Source organism: Pagrus major, chromosome 22 (genome assembly GCF_040436345.1).
Source record: "Pagrus major chromosome 22, Pma_NU_1.0".
Classification (NCBI taxonomy): domain Eukaryota; kingdom Metazoa; phylum Chordata; class Actinopteri; order Spariformes; family Sparidae; genus Pagrus; species Pagrus major.
Window position 1 is genome coordinate 9,040,137 of NC_133236.1, and position 22,499 is coordinate 9,062,635.

Below are 22,499 nucleotides of genomic sequence, written 5' to 3' on the forward strand. Positions count from 1 at the left end.
TCTGGAGCCAGTGTTTGGTTTGTCTGTTCTGGGCTACTGTAGAAACATGGCAGACTCCCTGAAAATGTGCACACTCTTTGGGGCTCACAACAAGAACAAATTCTCATCCCACAAAGTCAAGCTTTTTTGGCTTCATGCACCACTGAACAGCTAGGAATGGATGGGGCTCCAACTCCAACACTGTCCATGTAATAATTGTTAGATCTATGGGACCTGCACCTTGTGCAGATATAAGAAGCTCATTCAAAGGTAATGGAAACATAACAATTCTTATTTTCAGGTGATTATACACCAATGAAATTAGGTGATTAGAAAAATTATTTTCCATTTCTGACAATAGATGCCCCTAAATCTTACACACTGGACCTTTAATCATGTCATATTGCTAACCGTTTCCTCTATTTTGACCTTTAACCAGCTGCTTTGTAGCCAGGAAAAAGGGCAGCGGCGGTGTTGCGTCAGACAGCTGCTGACTAAAAAAAACAGGACATTGATCGACATTGAAACTTCTTACTTTTACATTTTAATTTATGTATGGATTTAACAAATCTGATACAACTTGTTAATTAAGATAATCAACTCCAAGTTCTAGTTACACACCAACATGAGCGTGAGAGGACATCGATGTTCTCATCCGAGTCTTGGCAAGAAAGCAAGTAAGTGCATTTCCTGAACCATTCTTTTAAGATTTGTAACTTAACCTATTGACTTTTTCCTCAAGAAATTAGGATATGAGTTTTCCATGCAATGTTGTAACGTCACCTAGCTCCCACTGCTGACCGGAGGCAGGTGTAAAAGGTCATGTGCTTCTCTGGGATTTTCTGGGAGGAAATAACACTTGATATTTCACCTAGATACCCAGGTCATCCAGCTGAATCTTCTAGTATCAAACTATTTATTTAAGGTGATATTTATCAAAAGTCTAAATAACCCTATTAAGGGATGTGCGTGTTCAAGATGTGAAAATGAAATGGCTTATTCATGCAGCAGGCTCGACATAGAAAGTATGAGGACCCAGATCTGAACCAAGGACATGAACCACTGTCATGATAACTAAAATGTCTTTGTAGACATTTTTTAGAATGCAGGTACGTGACTGTTAAAGAGTTCAGGATGTGGCTTCAGGTTAGAGAGTTTGTTTACCAAAAATTAAAACTGATTTACACGAGTGACAAAAGTCCTTTTCTTCCATCAAGGTTTTCTCGTCCTTCACTTCAACAGTCAGAGTGAGTGGGCAGATTCTTCTGTTAAAGCAAAAACTCAGCTTTTTAATCGTTTCAACCTCCAAACAAGTTATATAAGAAGAAGCCGTATGAGCTGACAGCAGCATCAAGCGCCTCTTTTCTCTGTTGGCATCACTACAGTTAAGATTCTCTGATGCTCTGAGGTTTTCAACACTGAGATCAGGACATGAAAGACGTGAAAAATAGAGGCAGGAAGTCACAGAGTCAATGAAGACATCCTGCTGTACAGTCGCTGCAGCTTCCAGGTTTAAAAACCAGTGTGAAAATCTGTGTGTGTGTGTGTGTGTGTGTGTATGTGTGTGTGTATGTGTGTTGTACGTGCGCCTGGACCTTGATGACTAGGTCAGTTGGGACATGGCGCAAATCAAAGTCGATGCTGAACCCTGAGGAGTCACTTCACACATAAAACAATCATGACATCAGACTGGATTAGTCCAAGAAGCTGAACTTTTGATTTCTCAGCAGGACGGAGGTCAGAAGAGACGAGTTTGATGTTTATCGATCAACTTTCAGTTCTTCATCACTGTGTAAACAGTCGCTCTGACGTGTAGCTTCCTATTCGTCTCTGTTATACTCGTTAAAGTTTGTCTGACATCATCACAAACACACTAGCACACATCACTTCCTCTCATAAATTTAATTGAGAGGATGCTGGTCTGAATTGTTTTAAATGACCAGATATCCTGACAATCTGATCAGCCTCACACCTGTACGTATGTTTCTGTATTTCTGTAGTTGCTACGGAGCTTTCAGGTGACCTCATTTTGACCCTTTGAGTGTTTATGCAGTCAGTTCAAATCTGCCGTGAACAAAAGTACTGAGAACCGAATACACATAGAGAGTTTTTTAAATGTCTACGTCACAAACAAAACACATGATTGAATGAGGGATGGAGGGAGGTCGTCACAGGTTGGCCATGGTTGCGAGACATCACCACGGCTTGCTCAGAAGCGGGGCAGGTAAAGAGGGTTCATCTCTGCCGTAGAGAAATGCAATGAGAACACAAATCAGCTCAGCCCAGTCTGACTTGGTGCGACCAAAAGTGCCAGTGGAAAAGCCTCACAGCTGGTCAACAATATTCTTGTTCAAGCTGTTTACACTAAATCTATAAACTGAAATAAATGTATAAATAAGAAAGAATCTCAGGAAGAGCATCATGCAACTGAGTGTGATTTGTACTGACTGTGTTAAGATTAGTAGATGCTGTTGAATCAACAGAAAAGAGGAACAGAGGGTTCTTTACAGCTTTACTCCTGACTGATGGAATTTAAACCTTTTTTGTTCAGCATGAAGCTGCAAGTAGAACAAAACCCACAGACAGTGGAAGCAATTATGTTCGTCAACGACCACCTGATTTGTAGCTGGATACTATACTAGATCTGTACACACTGAAATACTTCAATCGCAGTCTGGATGCATCTCAAATCAACTCCGCATCTGTGATTTGAACACAGATGATTTAACACTTCAGTTTAATGTGCTTCAGGCTGAATAAAGTCATTTCATTCAGAATAAATGTGACTGCAGGTGTAAACCACAGACTCATCATAACATGACCCAGGGGGAGTTAAATTTCCCCTGGCCTCTTGTTGGAATCTTGTTTCCACATTCTTACCTTCACATTTGAGGCCCTGTCTGACGAGCCCCCACAGCATCTCCCCACAGTCATCGCAGAATGCCGGCGCCTTGTAGGAGTGGACATACAGCGTGTGAGGTCGGATCTGGAAGTCCTCGGCTTTGGCGAGAGCTGAAATGAACAGACACAGAGGAGTAGAAAAACAAGAGACGACATGGGACCTTTCCCATGCTGCTACGACAGCCTTGTCATTTATGATAATAAACGAAGAGTCATTGGGTTTTGGACTCTTGGTTGGATAAAAGAAACTATTTGATTTGATTTGATGTGATTTAATTTTATGTTATTTTGGGAAATAATCAGCAGATTACTCAATAATGAAAATAATCTCTAGCTGGAGCCCTTGCTTAAGCTTGTTTTCTCTTTGAGTCTGTTCTCCATCAGGCGTGAGTTGTTCTATTACCAGAGGCAGACATACTAACAGAGAAATAAACTCTAGAAGTTCTGCAGGGTTTTGCATCAGCAGCAGCAGGAGCAGGAGGAGGAGGAAGTGGTCGTGGGTTTGAGCCCGATGCGGTTCAGGGCTGCGACTTTGTTTTCTTCCTCCCGTGTAATTTAAACCTGCCGCTGCTCAGCGCCTCGGTGTTCAGCTGTGAAGGTGTCAGCTTTAGTTTTTACAACCCAACCTGTTGACACGACGCAGGAAATGACAATCCTATACACAATATTATGGTTAGAGCGTACAGGGTGACCCGGGGCGATGCCGCAGCGAAGGAAACGAAATCAAGGCGACCTCAGCGCTCTCGCTCAGAGGTGGATTAACAGAAGGAAGGGAAGCTGAGACAATACAAACAATAAAAATAAATAAATATATAAACTGCTTTAAGTTGTTTCTGCCTGGAGACTTGAGAGTGTACTGTCAATGTGCACAATAAATAACTGTATGACTAATAATAATGAATCTGTGTTGTAAATCATTTTGTCTTATTCTAAACATTTGACTTCAACTAAATGAAGATTAAGTATTTATCAGTTTATTTTTGTATTTTGCTTCCCAATTTTTGAATTGATACCCATGATATTTGGTTCAGATAGTAGTGTCATCAGATCAAACTTTTAATCTGTCCAGTACTTAAAGCTGCAAAAAGAAACTTTCAATTTTTGTTGATTCTGGCGGCCCCTGTAGACAAAAGCAGTATGAACACCGCCACCTCCTGTCGTAAATATCTTGATCTGGTTAGTGCGTGCATTTATTTTGAACAGTGTGAAAAGTAAAATCCAAAAGTCATACTTAAAATATTACTTTGGTAAAACTAAGCTTCACCCATATGAATAGTACTTGAGTAAACATCTCAAAGTATCTAGAGTTAGCTTCTTACCGGAGAGCACCACCTCAACCAGGTCACCTTCATGGATCTCGTCCGCTGAGGTCAGACGCTGAAGGATGTTGTCGGAGTTCAGGTCGTGGCGGAAGAGCAGGATCTTGTCATACATCCCAAAAAATCCACATTCAGGGAACTGAGGAAGAGAAGGAGGATGAGGAGAGTGAGGAGTGAGGTTATTGCTACTAGTACTTCTAATGTTATTACTTGAGCACAAACTTTGCAGCTACCTGGAAACTGGGTGACTACACTTCATGAACACATACAAAAAGGTAAGTTTACAAATCTGCCAAATGTGAATGTTTGTTTCATTGTTTTTTGTTTAATCCACCAAATTAAATACCTGACTAATCAAAGTACTTCATCATATAATGTCATCATCACCAAAAATATTTTAAAAACTTTCCTCAAAACATTCCTGATCATTGATCTGCTGTGCTGCCCACAAAGTCTTAATATGCCTTTAGATATTAAAATTGAGACATACTGGGTATAAATGGTTTGAAATAAACCCAGTGGTCATGTCCACCGTGCATCTCAGTGCCTATTACATTGTACTGTTTTGGCCAAATCTAGGCTGTATATTTTATGTGAAAGAGATTTTTAAAAAGTTAAATAAACTAGACAAATAAAGTAAATTCTATTTATGTAGCCCAAAATTCACAGATCATAAATTTGCCTCAAAAGGCACATAACCCCCCACTATCAAAGACAAATAATCAATTTACTTGATTTCTGATCCTTGGGTAAAAACAAAATCAAAGAAAATCAAACATAAAAAGAAGCCAAAAACAAGAAAACATGTATGTTTTTATCGTAATCCATGGCTCATAAGCAAGGCACTGCTCCAACCTGCTGACCTTTGACCCCTCTAATGTTTTGTCCTGATAACCAGCATGAGCAGAGTTTCCAACATGATCTCATCTTTGGTGTCTGTGTAGCTTGTTCCTTAAGTTAACCATTACCTAACCTTTTCATAAGAGGAACACATGATGTGTGATGAAACACATTCAGAGAAAAACCACACTGGGAAACTTCCAGCAGACAAACGCCAACTAAAATCAGATTTTCTGGTTAAAAAGGCAGCTTCCAAAACATGAAGATTTCCCAGCAGCCAGATCCTCTTTATAAAGAACCTTAAAAACTGTGTAAGGTTCAAGTCTGGGTCACTGCCCCCATCAGATGTCCTGTCTTGTTCTGTTAAAACTTGCCTAAATTCCAAAGTGAGTCAAATGTTTCAGTCTGAATGTGTGTAGTCTTTTTGCATCTCTGTGTTTATTTTGCATCTCTTTCTAGTTGTTTTTGGCAATTCTTTCTAGTCAATTTGCATCATCTAGTCATTTTGCGTCTCTTTGTGGTCATTTTGAGTCTCTTCCTAGTCATTTTGAGATCTCTTCCTTTCCATTTTTGCTTCTCTTTCCAGTTGTTTCGGGTCTTTGTTAGTAATTTTGCGTCCCTTTCTAGTCTTTTTGCATCTATGTGGTCATTTCGCATCTCTTTCTAGTATTTTGTGTCTCTTTCTAGTCATTTTACATCTTTTGTTAATCATTTTGCATCTCTTTCTAGTCATTCTGCCTCTCTTTCTAGTAGTTTTTGGTGTCTCTCTAGTCTTTTTTGGCGTCTCTTACTAGTAGTTTTTGGTGTCTCTTTCTACTCGTTTTTGGTGTCTCTCTCTAGTCCTGTTTGGCGTCTTTCTCTTCTTTTTTGGCATTTCTTTCGAGTTGTTTCACATTTCTTTTTACTCACCTTGCATTTCTTTCTAGTCATTTATAGTTTTTCCTAGTAATTTTGCATCTCTCTAGTCATTTTTTGTGTCTCTTTCTAGGCGTATGTAGCTCTATGTAGTTGTTTAAACATATTATAGCATTGTGAACGGTGTACTTTATTATTAAAGTGTGTGTACTGGATTCAGACTTGAGCAAATTCTGCAGCCTGCAGACAGGCAGGTGAAGCAGCTTCCTGCCCTGAGCTGCTCTCTGTGTTAGCAGGATGTTAGCAGGATGTTAGCAGTGTGCAGGTAGCATGCAGCCTGGATCCTGCAGCACACACTGACAGCCGGAAGCCAGGTGACAAGGCAGAAGCTGCACGGATCACATTTAACACACCACACACACACACATACGCACACACAAAACATCCATCATGAATTATGGCTGAGGTCCTGTCACTGACACCCAGCAGTCATTATCCACGTGGCTACACACCACTGCTCCAACAAATAGACAATAACAGATGGAAACACAGGGATCAGTCTGATCTTTAAGTAAAGAGAGAAAAGTCATAGTGTTGGTTTTATAATGGAAGAGTTCTCTCAGCATTCGAGGACAAGCTCAGTTCTGTTGAACAGTCACAACATCTTTGTGAAAATTAAGCACATGAATGTATCATAAAAGCACAGACACATGAAAGGCCCCCAGCCCCCCACGTAAGAGCAGGGCACCCAGACTGAAAAACAACAACAACACACGACGTGGCTGTCTCTTCGTAGTTGTTTTGCACCTTTTTTGTAATCATTTTGCATCTCTTTGTGGCTGTTTTATGTCCGTGATCATTTTCCATCGCTCTCTAAACATTTTGCATCTCTCCCTAGTATTTTTGTGTCTTCTTGTGGTTGTTCCAGTCTTTCTGTGGTCATTAGTCATCTCTTAGGAGTCAATTTACATTTCTTCCTAGTAGTTTTGTATTTATTTGTGCTCTTTCTACTAGTTATGTGTTTCTTTATGGTTGTTCTGTGGCCATTTGTGGTGTTTTTGCTTTGCTTGTTAGTCATTTTGCATCTCTTTCTAGTAAACTTTTTGAGGTTGTTTTGTGTTTTTTTTGTGGTCATTTTGCATTTTTTTGTGGTCATTTTGCATTTCTTTGTGGTCATTTTGAATCGATTTTTAGTTGCTTTGGTCATTCTCTATCTCTTTCTAGTTGCTTGGCGTCACTTTTTGCATCTCTCTGTGTGTCTCTTTCTAGCCATTTTGCACCTGTAGTCATTTTTAGTCAACTTTGTGCAACTCTTTATGCTTGTTTTGTGTTTCTTTGTGGCTATTTTGCTTCTCTTTGTTGTCATTTTATTTCTCTAGTTATTTTGCCTCTAGCAAAACTAGCAAACCATTTACATCTTATCATCATCCTTAATTGATATGTTTGAATTAAGCTGTTTCTAGAAAACCATCAGCAATCAACCTTTGTTATCTAATTAAATTCTATTTGCTAAATAAGTAAAGAAAATGCACCAGGACAAACAGCTCTGTGTCTGCCTGCCCTCTCATTCTCCAGCAGCTATGAAACCATGACAAAGCAGGAAGCTGAAAAAAAAGGCCCTTCATGAGGACTGGGTGAGGTCTGAACCAGAAGTGAAAACACTTCTGTTCAGCTGCCATGACGACACATTTGGACTCCGGCCAATCACGTTAGAGGCAGTCGTCAGCTGCCGCATTCTCTGAGGTGAGCAGAGAAACACACTAAGAGTTCTGTTAATGGACAAGAGTGTGTGTTTAATACACACTGATCCCCTCTTTATGGTTAATCCTCCATCAACCAGGCTTAACCTCCACACACGCGCACACACATGCACAATCCCTTTCACATTCTCTAACTCAACTGCCTCACCGAACTGAAGCCATATTTCTGACGCCTCCAGAGTCTAGTTCTGGTCCTCAGGGTCGCAGAGGCCAAAACCTCCAGGCCCTGTCGTGACCTTTGACTCTGATGCAGGAGCTGGAGCAGGGGGCTGAGAGATGTCTCTGTCTCTAACTTCAGTTGTTTTTACTGAGCCAAAAGCATATCCATCACCTCTTAGCCTCCCTGATAATGGCATGAGTGCTGCACAGATTAAGTGTTCATGGAGCCCTTTAATCCCGATTCTCAAAGGCAACATCCAGTCCACAAACATATACACAAAACACACAACTGTTTCATGAAGTTAATGTCATGATTTAGTCTTCTTAATGCGCAACATTTCTTTAATTATTTTCAAATTTTACACTAAATCTTGAATGTGACGTAATGTAAAGGACGGACATGCGTGTGTTCCAACAGCTGCTAAATGTTTGCAGGTAAGATGCACTTTAGACACAGAAGCAGACAGGCTGGTACAAATTGTCAAGTTTTACATGGAAAGAAACAACTTATTGTTTTGTATTTAATGCGGAATTTACAAGAAGGCTCAAATAATTAAGAATTTGTCAAAGACAGTGTTTGCACAAGTTCATAGCCAGTTTTTCCCCAACTCAACAACTCACAAAATTATGAGATTTTCTAAGGGATTCTGGGGACTTTCTCCACGGGCAACAAAGAATTAGCCTATATTGGTTACTGCTTACTGTATTTGTAAAATTTGACATGTTTATTGTCAATAAAATGTTGTCTTCTTTCATAAAGAAGTTCAAACAGCTGCTAAATGTTGGCAGGTAAGACGCCCTTTAGACACTGAGGCAGACAGGCTGGTGCAACGATGCTGCAACACTTTTAACAAGGAAAGAAACGACTTATTGTTTTTTATTTAAAGCAAAATTTCCAAGAAGGCTAACACAATTAGCATATGTAGGTTATTGCTGGTGTATTTGTAAAATGTTATGTGTTTAGCATCAATAAATGCTGTCTCCTTTCATAAATTTGGTATAAATGGTGAAATTGCTTGCTAAATGTTGGCAGATAAGACGCACTTTAGACACAGAAGCAGAGAGGCTGGTGCAGTGATGCTGTGACAATCTGACATTTAATGCTGAATTTATGAGAAGGCACCAGTGATTTAGAATTTGCCAAAGACAGTTCTTCCAAAAGTTTATGAAGTTTTTCCTAATGTAACAACTCTCAAAATTGAGCTATTTTGTCAAGGGAGTCTGGGGACTTTCTTTACTGGTGTCAAAGAAGTAGCCTATATACTGTATATGTGGCGCAGACCAACTCTGAATGTGTCCTGAATGTGGGGCATTCACACCTGTACACCTGTCCACTTGTGATCCTAACACCAGGTCTGAACAGCCTCTCTGTGACGTACAAACAGCAGCTTATCATTTCATTTTTCCCTAAACATCTGACAGCAGTTTATAACTTGAACCAGCAGCGATGAGAAGAGCACAAACAGATTAAAACAGCCCTTCCCTTCCGCTGCAGAAAGCTAAGAGCCTTTCAGCTCCAATAAAACTCTTCAACTCTTTCGACATACACGTGCAATAAGCCTGCAGGGACGATGCTAAAAGGGACTGATGGGAAATATGAAGGTAAACAGCAGCGCCTGTTTTCCGTGCATCCGCTCGCTCTGTCACCTCGCTCAGGAAACAACAGGAAGCAGTGCTGAGTGGGTCAAGGTTGTCAGTGTGTGAGTGCGTGGGAGGTTCATTCATCCACTTGTTAAAAGGCTTAAATCACTGCTGAATGTTATGAATGTAAAAACATACACACCTGGATCTCGAAGAGTGTCATTAATTTTGTCGGTATTTGATCATAAATCAAAGTACTGGACAAACGATCATTCCATACAAACTCAGCCAGTTCATGTCATGAATTTTGTTGAAAAATGTACTTAAAAACTAACTGATTAATTGAAAAATTGATTAATCAACTAATCGTTGCAGCTCTAGTGTCCTGATCTATCTCCAGAGAGAGAAGACAAGAGTTTATCGGCTCAGTGTTACAGCATCTCTATAAGGAAAATACACACTGAACACACACGGTACTTTATGTTCCACATCTGTCACTATTACCACAATAACATACAGTACTTCCTCCTCACATACCTCAGTGTGTGAGTGTGTGCACGTGCGCATGCGTATGTATGTTATAGTGACCTCAGTGTTTCCTCTGGATTAATTCAGCTGCAACTCGAGCCAACAAAAAATCTTCTCAGAAGACACTCAGAGTTACTATGACAGAGGCAGTGATTTTGGAAATGTGGCCACTCTGGTTTGAGCTCTGATGTTTCATTGATAAAACTGTTCACAGATTTAATGTAACATCAGGGATGCTATGATCACCTTTTTCAGTATGCACGATTGATCCGCATCAGGACCAAACTGCAAATCATTTCTATTGATCAATAAATTGTTTAATGACGTTGAAAACACAGTATAACTCGAGCTCATTTACAGCAATCCTACCCACGGATTAATGTGGTTTTAATGTGGCTTATTTCTCTGTCCTCCTCTGTTCTCCTTTTCTTTCCTTCAGGTGCTGCTCATCAGGCAATTAGCCCTGCCCCATATTTAAGGGAGGGTGGAGGAGAAGGAGCTATCTTCTTCTTCCACAAACCAAGCGGTCCCGACAGGACAGAGGTCTGGTAGTCCTGGTTTCGTGGCTTTGTTGGTTAGTTTAGTTTATGTAGTCTTCTCTAAATTTAGGAAAAGTAGTTCTGGATCCTACAGCCCACTGACTACACACACTTTCTACAACCACTGTAAATGTAGTTACAAGAATATCTGAGTCAGAAACCGAGTCTGCCAAGCACCAAATGAGGACATACTTTCAGTTTGGCGAGTAAATCTCATAAGACTCTCTGTCACACTGACAGTTTGTACTGAAAGTCATTTAATAAAAAACTCTTCTGAGCAGCTACAATGTTGTGGTGTTGTTTATCTACGTAGATTTATCTCTGCTTTTCTCCTTTGCTGTCTGTCTGTGCCAGACTTTGTCACTCAGATGGACTTTATGATGTATTCAGGTGCACATCTTAAACTCTGAAATCAACATCATTTCTCACAGGGAATGATATATGCGTCAACCAAGGACAATATATTTAAATCTGGACACAGCGTTGGCAGTGGAGCCCCATTCATTCCTATGAATGCTGCTCAATGGCATTTTGAAGCTAAAAAAGCTCGACTCCCCAGGATTGGGGGTTGTGACTGTCTTCAAAGCCTGGCGCTCTTCCTGGGGGCTTGCCATGGACAGGGACGTCATGGTGCGTTCAAGTGCAAATGTATGATATTTCCCCCAATTGTGTGTCTAGTCTGTCAATCAAAATAAAAACAATGCATCAAGTCCTAAAAGCCGGGAAATCAAGAAACAAGACAAATGTTTTTGAAGAAAATCCATGTACTTTTGGCTCACAAGCTAACCTGTTGAGACAAACATCCTGCAGAATAAATGACAGATTTGTATTGTATTTCTAGAGCTAAGTTTTTCATCGTTCAAGTTTTCATGTGGTAGAGGAACTGCAGCTTGGGGCTCGTTATGATGTGCATTTTCTCACCCAAACTGTTAACCTGGACAGGTTAGAGGAACGACAGCAGGTCACTTAACAGACACTGTAACAGGATTTTAAAACAAGATTTAGTTTCAGACAGAAGCTGTGAGTGACGTTCAGGATGGAGTTCAAAAAGTTAAGCCGGGATTATAAAAAGTTAAAAGAGCTGAAGTAAGTGTCAGACAGACACTATTAATGGCTGTCAATTCAACATGTTAGATAAAAGAAAATTAAACCTCCTCATTCAACGATTAATCACATCTAAAACCCACATTAAAGAAGACAAATCCACCTGCCTGTACTTTTGTATCATCATTGTCATTAATATAATCCAGTTTCATTCATCCTCAGTGTGGTTTTATCAACATCTTCTTTTTATCACTTGATCTCTGATGATAACTTGTTGCTGCCAGGAAAATGATTCATCCAAGTTTCATCGTATCTGACCTCTTTAAAAAGACATAATTTGTACACACAGAGAGAAAACTGGAATGTGGGAGTAAGACAGAAACTGGAATCTGATCATCTGATAAATCATCTGATTCATTCATTTCTCAACCTCTTTAAAGGATGTTTTGATCATTTATTGACCAGAGCTGGGATTTGCGAGACTCTCAGATGTAAATGTCAGTCTTAATAAGCTAAAACTTGCAAAACTGACATTCCCATCAGTCTGAGCTCTAAATTTTTAGTGCTGATTAGCAAATGTAAGCATGCTAACACATGAAAATACGATAGGGATCATAGTAAACATTAAACCTGTTAGCAAAGTCATTATGAGCATGTTAGCACAACGATGTGAACATTTACTTCAAGGCACCGCACGTGAAGCTGCAATGATTGATGTAATGTTGCTATGTAGGGATGCAACTAATGATTTTTACATTATTTATTTATCTGCTGATTATTTTTTACAATTATTCAATTATTGTATTTGTCTTCAATTTGTTTCTTTGTCCAACCAACAGTCCAAAACCCAAAGACTCTTCATTTACTGTCATAAATAACAGCAGCATAAAGCAGCAAATCCCCACATTTAAGAAGAGAGAATGACAGAAATATGCACCAGATGAGCTGTATGGAGCCATTTTATGTTTTTTTGTAGTTTCCTGCATTTTAAAACAAGTCCTCAGCATGGGAGGGAGGAGATAATTACTGAATTTTCATTTTTGGGTGAATCTATCCTTTAAAAATACAACAGGTGTTTGCTTTTGGCCCATGGCCTCAGTTTTAGGCCTCGCATGGAGAAAACGTTTGGGCACCCCTGTCTTAGAGGTTTTAAAGATACTGATCCAGGTAGTGAAGTGAACTGAGCAGAACGAAGAAAACAGTGGAAGAGAAAAGACGGAGAAAGATAGAAACTTATTCACGGTGTGTCCTTGTAACTCGAGCAGGATGTCAGCTACAAGATGAAGGCTGCTTTCAGCTGAAAACTCAAATCTATAAATGATTCAGCCTGAAAAATGTGAATGTAACTTTATCCTCTCTATAAATTTATTTACAAGGTTTCACCTCTGCCAGTGACCAACTGAGTAAACTGATTATTTTTACTTTGTTTCTTTTTGGTTAAATCATGAGTTCAAAGAATAATAACGAGGGAATTTAAGTGTACATTAACATATTCTGGAGTTGCTAGTTTTACTTCTGTAGGTGGTTTGAGCGTCTATATAACAACACTGAAATGTCTCTCTCTCTCTGTCAATATCATTCATGTCTCTACCTGAACCACCGCCTGGCCTTGGTAACCGTGGAAACCAGCTGAGCAGAGAACTCATCGCCGCTGACGACGGACAGAGAAGCTGTTTTATGGTTTAAATGATGGTTCAGAGACCATTTTAATCACTTTTATTTATTTACAGTCTTTTATATCCCATCTCTGTATTTTTTTCATCTTTGTGTTACAGTATTTGTTCTACTGAAGTCTTTCTTTAACTTTTTTACATTGTAATGATTAATTGTACATTTTTTTCTCATATCATTTAAACTAAATTTTAAAAAAAAATCTGAAAAACAGTCATTGAGATTAAAAAATCCCTTTTTGTTTTCCAATGCAGAAAATGGTTGTAAATGTCATCAGAGTTTGTTTTAATAGCAGGTCGCCTCCCTAACATCCGCAAGAACTTTTACCTGTAATAACACAGTTATATCTTTCCAAAAAAAGGAAGAGACTCCGGGTTCATCATTTCCAGTCGAGACACTTGCCTGTGCTTCTTCACTAATTCCCAAACTTCAAAATAACCAAGATGGCATTTTTTCTTTAATTAGATGGACTTACAGGAGTAATAATACATGAAAGTCCAGTTCAGTTTCTCTTTCTGGGAGATAAATTAAGTGAGCTTGAATAAAAACTATATCCCTCAACATTAGTACTCAACATGTGTTACTGTGATTTCCAGATTCAAAAGGAGTACTAGAGGAAAACTTTTTTTTTACGTTTGTTTACTAATGTTGGACTTCTTGAGAAACACAAGAAGATTAATTTCTTTCTTTTCTTTCATGTAATCTGCCTGCTGGAGATGCCTTACTTGCCATCAGCAAAGCTAAAAACAGCAACAAAAAGTGATGTCATAAAGCAGGTCATTCACAAAATCACAAATTACTCACAAAAATCCCTATAATAAAATGTATCATATTGTGCAGGGCAGGGTTTGGGTATAACCAAGTACTTAAATCCCCCTTAAATCCATCAGTGCCGACTTTCAGGACCTGAGAGAGGATCTGGGCTAGAGAGAAGACGAGCGAGACTGCCAACACTTGCTGCAATATCTTTAATGCAGAAGACAAAACTCATCAGGGCAACGCGTCTAACCAGGTCAAACACAAAATGTATCTAAAAGCTTAAGATTTTAACGTGTTTGAAAGCCTGAAAGCCAGCACGCCTGCAGCAGCTGCAGCTAACATTAGAACACCTGCAGTCAAATGCGATGAGCTTGATCCCTCCATGGAAGACAATACTTCATGTGAGGCAGTGCAAACTTCATCGACATCCTCAGTTAATTCATTACAAGGTACAAAGTGATTTATTCATCATTATACAACACAGGGTTGCAAAACGAAATGAAAGTTTATAAACTCCTTCATGCTACACAAATTACAGAACATAAATACAGTTATCAATATACAAATATATATAAACATGTAGTGCAACTTTTGAATCTGTGTCAGGGTGAATGTAAGCAGCAGCAACATGATGGTGATGATAATGTGTTCGCCATCTTCACATCAACAGAGCGACATCAAGGAAACACTGTCCAACTTTGACTGTGAGTGAGCACCAAGCATCAATGTTATAAACAGAGTCCACCTCTCCTCGTTCAGCTGTAGTCCTGCGCTCTGTCGGCACAGTACACTGTTTGCTATTCTTAATCCTAAACACCCGCTTTCTTCTCCAATGATGATGACCGTATTTCCTGCCATGGGCAGTACATGTTTCAGCAATAAAGCTGAAAAAAACACAGTCAAAGAACAAAAATGTAGCTTAATTTGGAGGAGCTACTGACTGCAGCATCTTCAGGTCACCATACGATTATAAATACATCCGTTGCCACTGCTAGCTGGGTACGTATTTGTTTGAAATAACTTTTTTCACTGTCTTAGCTGATGTTTGCTTCACATGTTTCCAGGCATGATTAAATATTAACTTTTTTGTTATCACAAAAAGAATAAAGCACCGCAAAAAGGTACCACCAAGTACCATTACCAAATTCCAGGTACTGGTGCCAGTATTGGTTCTAATATGAACGGTACACAACCCCAGTGCTGGGAGATTTTCATTTGTGCCAAGAAGACAAAACATTAAATTTGAAGGTCTTTTTTAAAGCTGCGTTCACTTATTTTTGCCCACTTGAGGAACTGTCACCCACACCGTCTTCATGTGATATCACTTTATAAAGTTGTTCTAGCTTACGTGTTAGCAATCAGCTGACTAATTCCACATACAGCAGACACAGAGCAACATGATCATCCCTGTGAAATAGTCTTTTAGCTCTGGATTGAAAAAGAAAAATATCTAGCTCTTTAACTGCTTCATGTTCAACTTTCTTCACCAACTGGTAAACTCATCTATAGTCTCTAACTTTTTGCTGTTTGGTGGTGGGCAGGTGGTGTACAGAGCAAACAGCTGCCTGCTGCTGCTGGGAACAAGGTAAATGTGCCATTAAATCAAAACAATGAGCTAAAAGAGGCTGAAAATCTCTGCAGAGCTGCAGATAAGGGTGTCAAAATCGTCGAAATCGACCGAAATTAAGTCACAATCTCGAACTTTGAATTAAAAAATGGAATCGTCGATGCTGCCACGCCCCCATGTCACGTCCGGTCAGCTTGCCAAGGGGAAAAAAAACACACGTGTTGAAGTGCTGCGAGTCAACCTCCTCTAACATAGCTTCTAGCTAAGCCAGTAGCTATTAGCTACAGCCAGTCAAACGATAGCATGGTGTTACACCATTCCTGTTCGGCTCCCGGACCGTGGTCGGGAAGCACAGGGGAGATGAATTCCTCCAGGGCCAAAGTTTCTGTTTACCTTCGGGGTGAACCCCCTTTCACGTGTTAAGCTGGTCGGGAAATAATACCAGGGAGCTTTGCTGTATCTTGAGGAGCCGTCGCCTTTATTCACAGCCAAACTGCAGCCTATATTGTACACTTTACTGCTGTCGCTACTACTGCTACTCCTTTCGCTTCTCCTTCCTCTCCCATTCATTCACTGTCCGCACGTACGCATGCTCCCCCACTCTCGCTCGCCCACTCACACCTTACGCACCTTGTATATGTCCAACTGTTCGGAAATAGTTTGTTAAGACACTTAATTGTTCAGAGAAGACTATGGACATGGCTGTTTTATTTTTTTTGTTTGTTTTGTTGTGAACTTGAATGTCATCTTCTGTGAAGAAGACTGCAGTTACAAAAGAGAAACTAGATGGCAGGTTATTTTGTTTAAGTTTCCAATTGACTGAATATAAAAGTTATTGTTACATTATGTTGTTAATAAATGTTTTAAATTTGACACTGTAGTGTGGTACGTTGCGAACAAAGGTCAGATATTATATTGCATAAAAGTCTAGTCTAAAAATGGCATAGCAACCTGTGCTTTAAAAAAAATAAATGTAAAAATCGAGAATCGAATCGAACCTTGACCTTAGAATCGAAAATTGAATCGAATCGAGGATTTGGAGAATCGTGACACCCCTAGCGGCAGAGTTCGTGAGAACTCTCTGTAGGTTCATCAGTTCCACTTTCATATAAGATTTTGAGTCAATGCTGATAGAAAAGGTTGAGTAAAAACTTTCATTACACAATTCAGGATGGGACTGTGTGTTTGTACGATGGGGGTGGTCAATGTGGTGACCTACAAGGGAGGGGAACTTCCCTACTTCCTTACCACCGCCCCGACCCCACTAAACACACACACACACACACACACACACACACACACACTAACAGCAGTAGCGAGGTGACGTTAACGGCAGTAAATCAGCCCTGAAGCTTCCATCCACCCACAGTAACAGCTCACAGCTCCGTGATGTGGACACAAAAGCAGGAACAAGAAAATTCCAGTGATGATGTCATTTTGTAGTTCCACCATGTTGTCCTACTGAAGGTTCCTGCTGCAAGTTTTAAAACTAGCAAGAAGCTGTGATATTCAAATGTTCTGTGTAACAACGCTTTGTTTAATTTTCATTATTTTTAATTCACTCGCTTTTCTTCTTTTTTTTAACTTTTTTTTGTACTTTTTCTGGTAGAAAAGTACAAATGGACTTAATGGATTAGCCCAGGAATTGGTACTCACACTCACTCACTTGGTAAACTCACACTAGGCAAACCCTACCGTGCCAAAGCACGTTTGACCCCCAAAGTCCTGTTTGTTTGACTAGTGTGAGCACTCCAAACCATGCTCAAGCGCCCTGGCACGGTTGGAAGAGATGTGCTTCAGCACAGAATGGTACCTAATGCACAAGCACAAGCACGGGTGGCAAAGTGGACAAGAAGTATAATCATGCGTATTACACCGCCTTGCACAATCAAGAAACCCAGGAATGTGAGAGGGCTGTCAAAATGACCAAAATCACGCAGAATAAGTCACAAAAAAAAAAATCAGTAAAGTTAGTCATGTCTCTGTGTTGTTCTCCATTGTGCCGCGACCGTGCTACGATGTGATGACGTATGTACAAGAGGTAACCGTGCTCAGGCCCAGTTGCGGCCGGAGCAATGTGAGTGCAGGCCAGCGGTGCACCCTTAGACAACTATTTTGATGATCAATCAAAAGAGATAACCTGGTTATGTTCATTTTTCAGGAATATATTTAGGCTTTTGAGGGTGGGATGGATGGACAAAAAAAGACTGTGATGACGAAACCTTGAGCTTGAAGAAACTGAATATACTGGTCAGTTTTATCAATATATTTAGCTGCAGCCATGATTGAGATGAACCTTCACAGATAACATGGTGCAACAGCATTATTACAATCATGACCAGCTACCACACCTGCAACTTGGAATATAAAGGAAAACCACACAATTCTGCAGTCAGTTAACTTTGTCCTCACAAAGTTCAGCTTTCGGTAAATAATTTCACTTCTTCTGAAGCACCTCTTCATGTGAATTTCTAAAAATAATAATGAAAATGATTTATGGTTTTGTGAGACATGTTTGCAACCACTGACATCACCCTGCCAGGTTTATCAATCAGACACGTTCATCTGAGAAACAGTGAGCAGCAGTGAGAAACAAACGGACCACCCTGCTGCTCCTCCAACACAACACAAAGCTGTGAAACAGGAAGTGAAGAGCGCTGACAAAGCAACACCAACCAGGAAGTGACATTCCCTGTGAACAGACCTTTCCTCAGCCGGTGACAGGAGAAAACAAGTGAAAGTATCTGACAACAAATCTGTCACGCAATTTGGTTCAAAGCCAAATATCTCAACAAACACTCCCAACAATATATCAATCAACTCATCAATCAATCAATTACTGCAAGATTGTAAAGGTAAGAAGAGTGGGAGTTATTGGAAGAAGTTGAGATGATAGCATCATTTGGGTTTTCTCTCTCTGTCATCATGCCCTGCAAAACAGGTGAAGTCATTTGGTTTCCTGCAAAGTGTGTGTGTGTGCTCGTGTACGTGTGTGTGGAGGGCTGCATGTGGTGCAGTAGAGACAGGTGGTGCGAGCAGTAAAACCAGTAGATGGTGAGAGATAAAGTGGAGCTGAGAACAGATGCCTGAACTACATGAGAAGTCTGAGAATCAGCAGGTTACAACAAAACTGCGTCTGATTGTGAAGACCGGTTAATGTGACTCAGAACAAAAATAACAACAAAATAATGGAAACACATTGTGTTTCTTAAGTAATCATCAGAGATCAGAGGCCAAAATAATAGAATAAATAATATAATCAAATAAGTCATTTTTACCTTCTGGTCCACGATGGAGCAGACGAGCTCCCTAACAGCAGACAGTGAGTGGTCCCCGGGGTCGAGGGTGACCGTCTCCCTGGTGAGTCCAATCTGAAGCAGGAAGGAGACTCCATGGATGGAGCCTCGTGAGTTTGTGCGGCTGGGGGCTGTTTGGCTGCCATTGGACAGCCGGCTGCAGAGCGTGGCAGGCGGGCTGGGGGACGGCGATGGCGTGGGCGGGGCTGCATGATGAGGGAGGGCGGAGAAAGACCGCGGGGAGGCCGGCGGCGGCGGGCTGTTGTCGGCGGACATCGTCTGCTATCTGTGACGTCGTCCGGGCGGGAGAAACGACATCCAAAAGAATATGTCTGACTGCTCAGGTTTGTTCGTCAGCCGAGTGTTTTCTGTCCCGATTCACATTTCTCACCACTTAAATCCTGCGAGAAAGGTTTCCTCTCACTCCTGAGCATCTCCGAGGTAGAGACAAACCAAGAAAATATATGAAGTTACAGCTCAGGATCCTCCAAAGTTCAACTTTAAAGAGTTTTATCACACTGTTCAATCCTCAGGCCTCCTGCTGGGTGATGCTGTTGATCGTGTTGTGAGCAGAAAAACAATCTGCAGGTCTGTGGTTTCTGTTAACTGTTTTCACCACAGGCATCTGTTGAGAATCAAAGACAGCATGTTAAACAAGTATTCCAAGAAGTTTCTCTCTCCTTTTCTATATATTATAACTTTAATAGAAATGTTCAACAGTAACTTTCCAAAGTTTTGCCACTAGGGGTCTCTCAATCAAAACAAATCAAAAGACATTAAGTAGTAGATGTAAATCTATCTACGTGACTCAGGCAAAAATGTTCACAGACGAAGTAATGTTTTAAAGTTTATTCACGTTACGTTCAGTCTCGTCTGCTGACTTCCTAGGGTTTGCCTAGTGTGAGTTTACCAAGTGAGTGAGTGTGAGTACCAATTCCTGGGCTAATCCATTAAGTCCATTTGTACTTTTCTACCAGAAAAAGTACAAAAAAAAGTTAAAAAAAAGAAGAAAAGCGAGTGAATTAAAAATAATGAAGTTATAGCAACAGGCGACCAAATAAAACGCACTGTACCTTAAGTAAAATGACAGATTGACAGAAGAGTTTGAACATTGTTGAAATAATTGGGATAATATAAGTGAACAACTCAACAAAATATAACAAAGGTCTAGTTGTTTTAAGACATTTTGAAGCAGAAATACTACGTATTATATCTTTAACAGATAATTTTTCAAAATGTTACTACTGTCACGTCACGTTCCTTTAACATACTGTATATTAATGTGGTATCCTTGTTATAACTTTAAAAGTCATATGAAAATCAGAATACTATCACACACAACTTCACCGACACAAAAGGTCATCGGTGACATAAAAGGAAAAGCCATGAATAGGGATATAGCAATATATCAGCTGAACATCAGTACTGGCAGCTTTTCTCCTTGTTGACTGCTATTGGCCTGTTGGCAAACAAGATTACATTCAATGGCAGTGGTTGATCTTTTTTGCTGGCACATTCATGCGCTACTGGCTGGTGGCATCCCTGCCATCAGTTTGTAAGGCTATAAAAGTACAGAAAATGTACAAAAAAACGTTATATTTCCAAATTTGCCAAATTGTTAGCGAGAAAACTACAAAAACAAAAAGCAGACAACACTATTTATAAAATCAGGGACCTGACAACTACAGTCAACTATATACTCATATATATATATATGCACTCAACCACGATTAGAGGAGGAACAAAATATAATACAATTTTAAAATTCTCTCAACCTACCTACTTTAAGAGATTGATGGCCAATATAACAGAGGAAGAATTGAATACAGCGATTTCTAGGCTAAAAACTAACAAGTCACCAGGACCAGATGGATTTTATTCTGTACGGTATAAAACCTTCATGTCCCCATTAAAACTAAGCCAAAAGAAGGTAACATCCCTCCAACGTGAGGACGCCACTATATGAGTTATACCCAAAGAGGGAAAAGATAAATTAGACTGCAGTTCATTTAGACCAATTTCAGTTCTTGCAAGAGTCGAAGAAGTCCTCCCCCTGCTCATCCATACAGATCAGACAAGATTTATTTCACAGAGACAATCACGCGACAATATTAGATGCTCTCTGCATATATTAAGCCATATTCAAGAACAAAATGTGCACATTTATTGGTCAGTTTGGACGTGCTGGGAGTTTTTGCAAGATGTGCAAAAACTCCCCAAAAACTCCCAGTTTTTGCACATCATGCACATCCAGATTAATGCAAGATGGAAGGACATTGAAAAGACCTTAATTAAGGATTCCCCAGTTTAGGCAGTTTTAGGCAATAAGGAGTCGGGTCAAAAATTAAATACGCTGAAAAATCCATGGTTAAAGTTTCAACTCAAAATCTGGAATACAATCAAGACAGAATATAAATTACTGTATACATTATTGATAATTAAATTAAGTGTACCTGACCCTGACTTTAAACCCAATCAACTAGAGCTCAGATTTAAAACACTGATAGATGACAAACAAGAGGCAAATAAGGGACTTTCAAACTCTAAGAGAAGATTTTTCTTTAGTACAACAAGGTTTTTATAGCTATTTACAACTACATCAATATTTTGATAAATGAAAAATAATAATAATAAAAAAAATATCCAATAGATTTGGAAGATCCAGTGTTGAAAGAAATTCTAAGGGCATATTCATGTGAATCTAACAAAGGTACTATTTTCAGAATGTATAAAGGTTTCCTGACAAAAAAAAAGTGCTCCACAGACTCAAAAACAAATGGGAAAAAGAGAGAGACTTTGAGATAACAAAAAGAGGAATGGCATAGCTACTGTGAACTACAATTGACATGTACTAAGTCACACATATAGAGGGAGTTTCCATGGAAATGTTTAATGAAGCTTTTTATTACGCCAAAGCTAAAAATTCAATACACAGGTGAAGACCCTAAATGCTGGAGAGACTGTGGGGGTCGGGATGCAAACCATTGGCATATATTTTGAGAATGCCCTGGGTTGAAACACGTCTGGTCAAAGGCACATAAAACAATGGAAGTAATATTCCACATGAAGATACCTAACCACCTCAAAACATTTATTCTAGGTAAAGCTGACTTTTTGATGGGAAACATCAATAAATATTTATTTAGAATAATGATAACCACAAAAGAATGGGCAGACACAATTAATGGCATATATTCAATTGAATAAAAATCACATTTTCACTCAATTGAAAGTGGATAAATTCACTAAGATATGGTCAAAATGGGTCTCCTTCATTTTGCACATATTTTTTCTTATTTAAAGAGTATTGAGGTAATGATGGTAATTAAACAATATCTATTGTATTAAGAGGGTCCTATTATTACTTTCTGTAATCAGCAAAAAACTGGCAACGTCATGAGCGTATGCAATACTCTGATGTTGTTATAAATCTTAAATTTGTGTGGTGAAATGTGTGATCACTCAAAAACAAGAAGTGAAGTGACTAAATTACTTTAAAACGGATTTCTTTGTGTACCTGGGAGGCTTAATAACAACAAAAACAAAATAAAGAACAAAATAAATTATTTGTATCAGCATCAGCTGTTAGCCAAATTGTTATTCTAAACATCGCTTTTGGTCTCGGCCCAAAATTTCACAATCAGTGCATCCCTAGTCATGAAGAGTAGTAGTTCTTGCCTGTGCCTTGTTTTCTTTGTCTT

The 22,499-nt window shown here is 39.5% G+C and overlaps 1 protein-coding gene across 1 annotated transcript in view; it reads right to left on the reverse strand.

The window, feature by feature from the left end:
• Positions 1 to 22,499, reverse strand: part of LOC141018019 (serine/threonine-protein kinase D3-like) — a 43,108-nt gene that overhangs the window by 19,173 nt on the left and 1,436 nt on the right. The window contains exons 2-4 of the mRNA XM_073492865.1: positions 18,781 to 19,423; positions 4,200 to 4,338; positions 2,860 to 2,991 (exon numbers count right to left, since the gene is read on the reverse strand). Of these exons, the coding sequence (XP_073348966.1) occupies positions 2,860 to 2,991; positions 4,200 to 4,338; positions 18,781 to 19,074 (565 nt within the window). The 5' untranslated portion in view covers positions 19,075 to 19,423. The remainder of the gene's footprint in view (positions 1 to 2,859; positions 2,992 to 4,199; positions 4,339 to 18,780; positions 19,424 to 22,499) is intronic.